We start from the raw sequence: 9,874 nt of genomic DNA on the forward strand, positions 1-9,874 counted from the left end.
CTGAAAATGAGCTCCACGTTTCCACGCAAAAGATGCAATTTATGGCTTAGGAAATAGAAAGTGCTACTGAAGTATTAAACTCTATGTCTCCACAATACCTTTCTGAAAATATTGACAGTATCACCACCTTGCTTGCTGTACTGCTATTCACCATTTTATCAGTGCGTATCCACAGTGGCCAGAGTTTCTATATGTTGTATATATACTGTTATATATATATATATATATATATATATATATAAAACAGTCTCTATATCTGTCATTGACTGGATTCCTCCAAAAGGTTTTATCGGAACATACCCTTCTGGATATGGATAAGTGCAATAAACAGCTTTTTGAAATTGTACATTACACTTTGTGTTCCTTGATATCAAGTCTAATCTCTCACCTTTATTTAAATACTACTGTTTTAAAAAATCCAGGTAAGTACAATTGTTCTTCAAACATCTGCCCTTCAGGATCATATGGGATGCCAAAAAATTAACTGTAATTTGTTTCAGTTCAGTAATCCATAACATACAGTAATATTTCTCCTTAGAAATGGTTAAGACACTTTCTATTGGTTTCAAGTATTTTCAGACAACACTATAATAATGCCAGTTCCAACCCTCCTGCCATGGGCAGAGACACCTTTCAGTAGACCAGGTTGCTCAAAGACCCATCCAGCCTGGCCTTGAACACTTCCAGGGATGGGGCGTCTCCACCTTCTCTGGGCAACCTGTTCCTGTGCATCACCATCCTCACAGTGAAGAATTTCTTCCTAATATCAAATCTAAACCTACCCTCTTTCAGTTTAAAGCCATTACCCATCATCTCATCACTGCCTTCCCTGACAATCACTAGACTCTCCATCTTTCTTGTAGGCCCCTTTTAAGTACTGGAAGGTGCTCTAAGGTCTCCACAGAGCCTTCTCTTCTCCAGGCTGAGCAACCCAAACTCAGCCTGTCCTCATAGTGAAGGTGATCCAGCCCTGTGATAATCTTTACAGCCCTCCTCTGGACCTGCTTGAGCAGGTCCATGTCTCTCATACTGGGGACAAACAAAACAGGTAAGGAATTTCAAAATTAACAAGATGAACCATTTTACTTTCACCTAGCCAGGCAATTTCTGCTATAAATGTATAAAAATTTCAGATGCAGATAAAGGCAGGCATGGGGCATAAAAAAATTTAGGTAAAACAGTACATTTTCACCACTGAAAAGCACATAATGGAAAAAATACGTGAATGCTCAGCAACAGATGGTCCCAACAGCTCTGCTGACAAAACACTAGTGGTGAGGTACTGAGGTGTATCTTGGGTTGTCTTTTTTGCCCCTCAGAATAATAAGGACAAAGTGCAGAAGAATAAATTACTGTTGCCTTGAATGTGACTGCTTGTTAAACTAAATTTACTAAAATACATTTCATTTGGTATCTTGCAGAGGCCCAGTGTTTTTCTTGAAAATACTTCTTTTAAATGTACATTTAACTAATTGTAGTAATGAATACACATTAAAAATAAGGTATCAATAATGCATGAATGCAATATCAAGGCAGTAAGAGATTATGTTAGTCAAAAAATCGTATTTAATTTTATTCAATGTAAAAAATTTATTAAAAAGTTTAGCTTGAACGCATTGAATTTACAGATCTATATATGAACCATTTTATTGTAAATACAGGCTATTTACAAGTATACTTTACCACAGTTCAGTAAACAAAAATGGGTATTGCTAAAATAATTGCTAAGACAGCCTTGGCTTCTGTTACATTTACAAGTCCATTAAAACAATAAATAACATTATATCAAAGTAGAACAACAACAAAAAAAAATAAACCAAAGCCAAACAAAACAAAAAAAAACCCACAAACAAAAAACTCCCAAAAAACCAAAACCAAACAAAAAAACCCACCAAGCCCCAAAAAACTCCCAATAATTACACCTAACTTAACAGATTTCTATTAGCAGTATTCAGATTAATAGACTTACTTGAATTTATTAGCAGTATTCAGACTAATACATTTAATTGGACTCTCCTTTTTGAAGCTTACCATTAACATTTTATGTAGGTCCTCTTCAAAAGCATCAATGTTGCAATCAACCTTTTTTAAGTCATCTAACACCTCCCGTAACATAAACTGGTAATATTGCTTCATTAACAGACCACCCTTCAAAACCTCCTTACACTCTCTCACTAGCTGCAAGAGAAAAACAAAAAAACTGCCATCAGTCAAGACATTACTCTTAAATTCTCCCTGGGAACTGAAAGTTTAATTTGTCAGTTCACTTTGCCTAAATAAGTTAGTTTGTCACTACGTGATTTCTACAGCTTTTTGAAATGATTATGGTTGCTCTACATATCTGCAGAAAAGATGTGACTAGTTTTCCAGAATTATTTAATTGCAATTCCATGATGTACTACATAACTGTAAATGAAGATGGAGGCAGATGTCTCAGACTTTACTCCCTGCACAGGGCCACAGCAAGCAACTTAATGGATAATTAGTTTATAAAGGGGCAAAAGGGTTCACAGTCATCATATCACCAGTTTAAATGCAAGCAAGTCAGGAATAATATGCAATGTGTTTTACATATGCTTAGAGACCTGTGAGACATGTTTTACTACAGCAAATTCACTATTAGTCGACTGGGCAGATGCCCATAACTCCAAAATCCAAACCAGATTTGAAAACAGATCATGGGGTTTTTTGTTGCTTCCCTGGGTAAAACTAACATGAGCAAATGTAGAAGTGGTTGCCTCTGGCCAAACAGCTGTCACGCCTCCCTGAAGGCTTAGTCTTTATTTCAAGAGACATGCACAAACACAAAGAGTAAGGATGCTTTCAAACCTACACTAACAAATGCCTTTCTTTCAGAAGTCCTTCCAGTGCTCAGTGTGTATGGTTCTGAAATCGTTATTAGTCTTCAGGTCTGACAATCCCTGATCTTTTCTGAGCAACAGCTTCATTAAATCAAGAGACAGGACGAGAGGTTTGGAGGGTCAGAGGGAATGGAATTGTTGGTTGGATAATATGCTTTTAAAAATCTTCTACAATGGCTATCCTGGCAAAGTAATATATCAATATAGTGGAGTCAATGTATGAGAAATGATAATGGCACAACAGCAAAAAACATAAGAATGCTCTTAGCACAACAAGAGTCTTTGGAATGTTTTACAGTCCAGAAGACATGTTTTGCTCCCCAGTGTGCAGAGGAAACAAAGCTAATAGTCTGATCTCTGTGTTTGAAACTTAGCAAGTTCAGTGGAAAAGGAAAAAACAAGTAACTTCTTATAAGGTAGAAATCCAAAGCAACACTTTTATATCCCTAACATGTCATATATTTAAAAATTAACGTGCTTTTTCACTCTCCAGTCAATAACATCCAGTTTAATCTGTGTTAACCTATGGGGATTTTTTTTTGCCATTTGATCCAAGTCTATTCCAAAACAAACTCACAAAACTTCATTAAAAATATAGGGTTTTATTTAAATAATACTCTTTTATAGGGACATGCTATTAAATAACAGAATATAGGATTTACAAAAAACCTGTAGTTCTAATTTTAAGCGTCAACTTTTGACACTCATAAGGCAATGGGCAAACAAAAATACAATGTATAATGAGCACATGAAAAAATGCACAGCTTAAACTGAAAATATTATCACTATTATTGGTTTGTGTGATGGGTTGCTTTTTGTTTAGGGAGTTCATAGAATAAATCATTTTTTCAAAGCAGGTGGGGCAAGACAAACAATACCTAATTGAATGATTAAACACAAATAACCCACGTGCACATACGTCCATTCAATTCTCAGCACAAATGCTGAATTTGAGAACCATCTTGAACTCTTCAGGTACCACACTACCACCAAATAATGGCAAATTGCCATTAAAAGAGAACAGCTCTCTGATATTACAGCATCACCAGGATTACCAAAGCTAGTGCTGAAAGTGAAATATGGACAAGAAGGCTAAAAATGAAGCTAGAGAGAAAGGAGAGAAGAAAAAGCACATTGTAAGAATCATATAATCTGTGTTAGTTTTCTTTTTGTGTGTATACTTTCAATTGAATATCAGATATATTTTTCTTAAATATAACTGACTTGCTAGTAGTACAAAAATTTAACTTCGCCTTGGAAAAGTTGAGTAACAGGAGTAGTATGCTTGATACAATCAAACTGTACTCCTACACATTTCAAAGAGCAAGAAACACTTAAAGGTCTCAGTGCCTCAAGTAGGGCCCACTAGGTCAGTCACTACAAAACCAAGACTGTGCTATGTTCCTTCTGTACAACAAACAATTCAAGGGATTGGGTTTATTCAGCCTTGAGAAAAGAATACACAAAGGCAATCTCATCACGTTTTTCCAATGCCTAGAGGGTAGTTTCAGAGAAAATGAGGGCATTCCTTTCACAAGGATGCATGGTGACCCCACAAAAGGCAACACGTACAAGCTGCTTCAAGGAAATCCTGTCTAAATATAAGGGCGAAAAAACCTCCATTTTACTGGGAGAAAAATTAAACACTGGAACAGACTGGCTGGAGAAGTAGTGGAATCCCTCTCTCACTGCAAGTATTCAGGATCCGACCTAACAAGGACCTGAAATCACAGAATGGGTCAGGTTGGAAGAGACCACACTGGGTCATCTGGTCCAAACTCCCTGCTCAAGCAGGGTCATCCTAGAGCACATTGTGCAAGACTGTGTCCAGGTGGTTCTTGCATATCTCCAGTGAGGCAGAATCCACAGTCTTTCTGGGTCATTTATTCCAGTGCTTGGTCACCCGCACAGTAAAGATCTTCCTCATATTCAGGGAGAACTTCCTGTGCAGCAGTTTCTGCCCTGTACCTCTTGTCTTACTGCTTAGCACTACCAAGAAGAGCCTGGCTCTGTCCTCTTGATACCCTCCCTTCAGATACTTACAGACACAGAATCATAAAATATGCTAAGTTGGAAGGGATCCATTGGGATCATTGAGTCCAACTCCTGACCCTGTGCAAGACACCCCAAGAATCACACCATGTGCCTGAGAGAGTTGTCCAAACGCTTGAACTCTGTCCGGCTTGGTGTTGTGACCACTTCCCTGGGGAGCCTGTTCCAGTGACCAACCACTCTCTGGGTGAAAAACTTTTTCCTGTCATCTAACCTAAACCTCCCGACTCAGTTTCATGCCATTTCCTTGAATCCTGTCACTGGTCACAAGAGTGAAGAGATTGGCACTTGCCTCTCCGCTTCCCCTTGTGAGGTGTTGAAGACTGCAATAAGGTCTCCCCTCAGTCTCCTCCAGGATGAACAGACAAAGTGACCTCAGCCACTCCTCATACAGCTTCCTCTCAAGCCCTTCACCATCTTTGTTGCCCTCCTTTGGACATTTTCTAATAGCTGAATATCTTTCTTATACTGTGGCACCCAAAACTGCACACGATATTCAAGGTGAGGCTGCCCCAGTGCAGAGCAGAGCAGGACAATCCCCTCCCTCGACCGGCTGGCGACGCTTTGTCTGATGCCCCCCAGGACACGGTTGGCCCTCCTGGCTGCCAGGGCACTGCTGACTCATATTCAACTTGCCACCAATCAGGACACCCACATCCCTTTCTACAGCACTGCTTTTCAGCATCTCATTCTCTAGTCTATACACACAACCAGGGTTGCCCTGTCTCAGCTGCAGAATCTGGAACTCGCCCTTGTACACTTCATACAGTTGGCGATTGCCCAGTCCTCTAATTTTTCCAGGTCTGTGACATCTCTCGGGATGCAGGAGAAAAAAAAGGGTGCCTTGAGGACTGCGAAGCCCAATGCCTCACTTGCATCAAAAATCAAAACGAAAACAATCAACAATTTGTCTGCTATTAAAGTCTCCTTAAGCTTGCTCGAGATTTTAGAAATTATAGTTCTTCAGGAAACAAACAGATTTATTTATGAAACATCCTCCACAGCTCCTTTGCCTGTTCAGATATATTGCGTGGGACAGCAAGTATTTGCTGAGTTGAATTCATTTTTTCAATGTCAATAGCAAGGCAGTATACACCACCAAAACAGTCTGTAACAAACGCATTGTTTTCCAGGAAGAAAGTGTAATTTTTACTTAACTGAAAGTCCACAAGGAGCACACAAAATGTTAAGGGCAAAAAAACATCTCCAGTCTCTGGAGGATATATTTTGCTTAAAAACAGAGCATGCTATGCAATATTTTACTGTTACTATCACTGTTAAGGTTGAAATTGTAGGTTTCAATCAACGGGGGAAGAAAGGGGAAGAGTGGGGTGGAGGGAGAGAGGACAAATTCATTTGGGATCATAAAGTAATATAGCAATTGATTCTGGAGCAGCAAATAACTGGAATGTGAAATCATAATCAGTCCAAGAGCTTATTTAAATGTTTACCCTTAAAGATGATCTGATAAAACCCTGATCTGGTTATGCTTGCCAGGGAGCTGGGTGATCAGACAAATCTAGTATATCCTAGACTACACTTTGAAAAATAGTATTGGTCTAAACAGCCTTCATTGTACCAGAAAGCCACCAGAAAATAAATCCTCATACAGTATTTTCAAACAGTGACATGACTGACAATCTTGGGTCACTACCCGCAGCAAATATCAGATATTTATATAATACAATATGCTGGAAAAGATCTTTTTTTGTTGTTGTTTTTCTTCTTAATTAACTTTCATTATGTGACTACTGCATGTTAGCAGATGTCTTACATTTGCAAGAGAAAAACAATCAAATCAAAGACACATATAGAATCATAGAATCAGCCCGGTTGGAAATGACCTCTGAGATCATCAAGTCCAACCCTTGATCCACTACCGCCGTGGTTACTAGACCATGGCACTAAGTGCCACGTCCAGTCTCATCTTAGAAACCTCCAGGGATAGAGAATCCACCACTTCCCTGGGCACCCATTCCAATGCCTGATTACCCTCTCTGTAAAGAATTTCTTCCTAATATCTAACCTAAACCTCCCCTGGCAGAGCTTTAGACCATGCCCTCTTGTCTTACTGATAGCTGCCTGGGAGAAGAGACCAACCCCCACCTGGCTACAACCTCCTCTCAGGGAGTTGTAGAGTGATGAGGTCTCCCCTGAGCCTCCTCTTCTCCAGGCTGAACAACCCCAGCTCCCTCAGTCTCTCCTCATGGGACTTGTGCTCGAGTCCCTTCACCAGCCTTGTTGCTCTTCTCTGGACGTGCTCCAGCACCTCAATGTCCTTCCTGAACTGAGGGGCCCAGAACTGGACACAGTACTCCAGGTGTGGCCTCACCAGTGCTGAGTCCAGGGGAACAATCACTTCCCCAGTCCTGCTTACATTGCCAGAGAAATGCAAATGGAGGAAGATGTGCTGAAGAAGGATATATAGCTTATAATGCAAATGGAACAAATACCATTTACCTTCGCTGGTTAATAATTTTTTTAATCACCAGTTTTAATTTGGAAGCCTAAATCAGAGAGGTATATATGACCAGTCGTTTACTATGCAAAAAGCAGATCTCCATAGGAATTACAAGACTACTTCCAAAAGTTATTACATAATTATGCATTGTGTTTTCTTACACTAATCTTCTTTAAACTGACAACTGTATCATAATGAAATGACAAAGTATTTTCCAACACGAAATATATATTAAGAAAACAATTGAAGCAAACCTGTTTAATACTCAAAAGAGATGGTTCCCCAGCAGGTCTTTGTTCCAATCTTAGCTTGAGACATTCATGGATAACATTGAGCAGGACTCGGCAAAGGACCAAGAATGCAGGTTCAAAGGAAGGTAAATCCATGGATTTCAACTCTTCCCATGATACTGCGCTGCATTTTTGCTCGCAACAAGGTGGGAAATTTAGTAACTGCACATAATCTGAACACAACATGGGATCTGGAAACTCTGAAAACTGTAAAAAGAAAGAGGTATCGTGAAAAGCATCCTTAAAATTCCTTTGGATTTTGCATTTGTTTAAAGTAGCATCATAAAAGTCTATTTTTAAAAGGTAATATTCTACTACCTGGCAAGTCAACCACAGAAGTTCCGTGTTTATATTGTTAGGGGTTTCTTAAAGTTGGGTTTTGTGGTGGTTTTTTGTGGGTTTTGTTTTTTTTGTTTGTTTGTTTGTGTTTTTTTAAGGATCACCAGTCTGAGGAAAAACAATTCTGACCCTTGGAGTGAAGAAAATCTCTTACTTAATGTTTCTGTTATGCCTGTATCTAGAGAAACAAGTGTGCACTTGGCTATATCAGGTGAGTAACCTTGTTCTCTTTCAAATACATAACGCATATATTACATAAAACTCCACATTAAAATTGAATGCTATATTCAAGAAAATGCCACTAGCCAAAATACTTTAAAAAATAACTTGTGAACTTTGATAGATTTTAAATTGAAGCTGTTTGAAAAAGAAAGATAAAATATAAAGAGATTGTTTTGTTTTGGTTTTTTTAATAACTTCTCATTTAAATGAAAATTACATTCAAAGAAAATGATTTTTTAGTTAGAGAAAATAGTTGAGATTATCTGAAATAAACATCCTAGACATCGGAAGTATCTGGTGATAACATTCTAAGCAAGGCTGTACATGGAGGCACTCTGGGGTTTAATTTAGAAAAAAAAGCTGGACTATGGTTCATGTGCAGCTTCTAAAGATGATAACACACTGGTCATCATCTAAGGATAAGACTTATTTCAGATTAAGTTTGTTTTGTTCTTATTCTCATTTCACACTGCTAACTACGACACTTAAATATCCTTCACTAATATAGCAGACATAACTAGCATTTTTTAGGTTTTTCTTCAGTGCCAAGTAACATCACTACAAAAGAGAGAAAAACATTACCAGAACTTAGATCAATCATAAAGTTCTCCCTAGAAAGTTAAAAAACATTAACCAACTTTTAAGCTTATTGTCTAGTAGAAAATTAATACACATATAAGAATGTATTTTCTTAGATGGAATATTAATGTCTTCTTTTTACTAACTCTCTTAAAAATAAACTAGTACTAGATATATAGCACTAGAATAGCACCAGGGAAAGATTTTTATACAAGAAGTTTTCATTAACAACAATCATGAAAATACTACACTTTCACAGTACGACAAAAACTTAAGAAATACAGTCCTCACTGTGATGCAAATATAGTGTTGTAAAATTTAGTTCTTATAAGAAATATTAAAGAGCTAGTCTATGAGCAAGAATAACAATGAAATTGAATAAATTTGTTATATCATTTTCTAACATCAAGGATAACAGCAGATGACATTAGGGCTTAGTATTAGACACCTAAACTTCTATTGTTCAATTTGACTCATATCAATCTTCTGCAGGGCTAATCTGAAATGTTTCAAGTATTTACTAGATACTTCTTAAAAAAAAACCAAGAAAAAGTCTAAGCCATTTATTGAGATCATACATAGAATCCATACTCAAAAGTGCAGCAAGTAGAATAAACAAGAAACAGGGTACACAAGCTTAAATACTGTTCTATAAAACAACATCTCTGATTTTGTAAACTAAAGTAAGAACTATTAACCATCTTCGTTAAGAATCAAATTGTACAACTTCTACACAAAATGGACTGCACAGTGCCTAGAGCCTTGTGAAAGTATCAGAGCCTATGACGAATCAAACTTAACACTAAAAATAGCCATCTGTATAAAAATTTACACATATTTAAGATGAAATGAGCATTAAAATATACACAGTGGAAGACTCCAGAAAGCACATTTTAGACATGATTTAGACAGTGTTTAAGCAACAACAGACATGAAAGTATGTCTAGAGACTGTAAAGTGTAAGTACACATGTAAACACAGTATCAAAATATCAAAGTCACAGAAGGAACAAAGATTAACAGAATACTCACAACTCTGTCTGCACACAAATATCAAACTAAACTGCACTA

At 37.6% G+C, this 9,874-nt stretch overlaps 1 protein-coding gene across 6 annotated transcripts in view; it reads right to left on the minus strand.

Annotated features, from left to right (window-relative positions):
- MAP3K4 (mitogen-activated protein kinase kinase kinase 4) overlaps window positions 1–9,874 on the minus strand; it is a 68,938-nt gene that overhangs the window by 37,985 nt on the left and 21,079 nt on the right. For all 6 annotated transcript variants that reach the window (XR_001874568.1, XR_001874567.1, XM_017813741.1 and 3 more), the window contains exons 4-5: window positions 7,629–7,871; window positions 2,032–2,178 (exon numbers count right to left, since the gene is read on the minus strand). Coding sequence is in view for 4 of the 6 variants with exons in the window: in XM_017813741.1 (XP_017669230.1) it covers window positions 2,032–2,178; window positions 7,629–7,871 (390 nt within the window). In the remaining 2 variants the exon portion in view is untranslated. The remainder of the gene's footprint in view (window positions 1–2,031; window positions 2,179–7,628; window positions 7,872–9,874) is intronic.

Source organism: Lepidothrix coronata, unplaced genomic scaffold (genome assembly GCF_001604755.1).
Source record: "Lepidothrix coronata isolate B3197 unplaced genomic scaffold, Lepidothrix_coronata-1.0 Scaffold42, whole genome shotgun sequence".
NCBI lineage: Eukaryota > Metazoa > Chordata > Aves > Passeriformes > Pipridae > Lepidothrix > Lepidothrix coronata.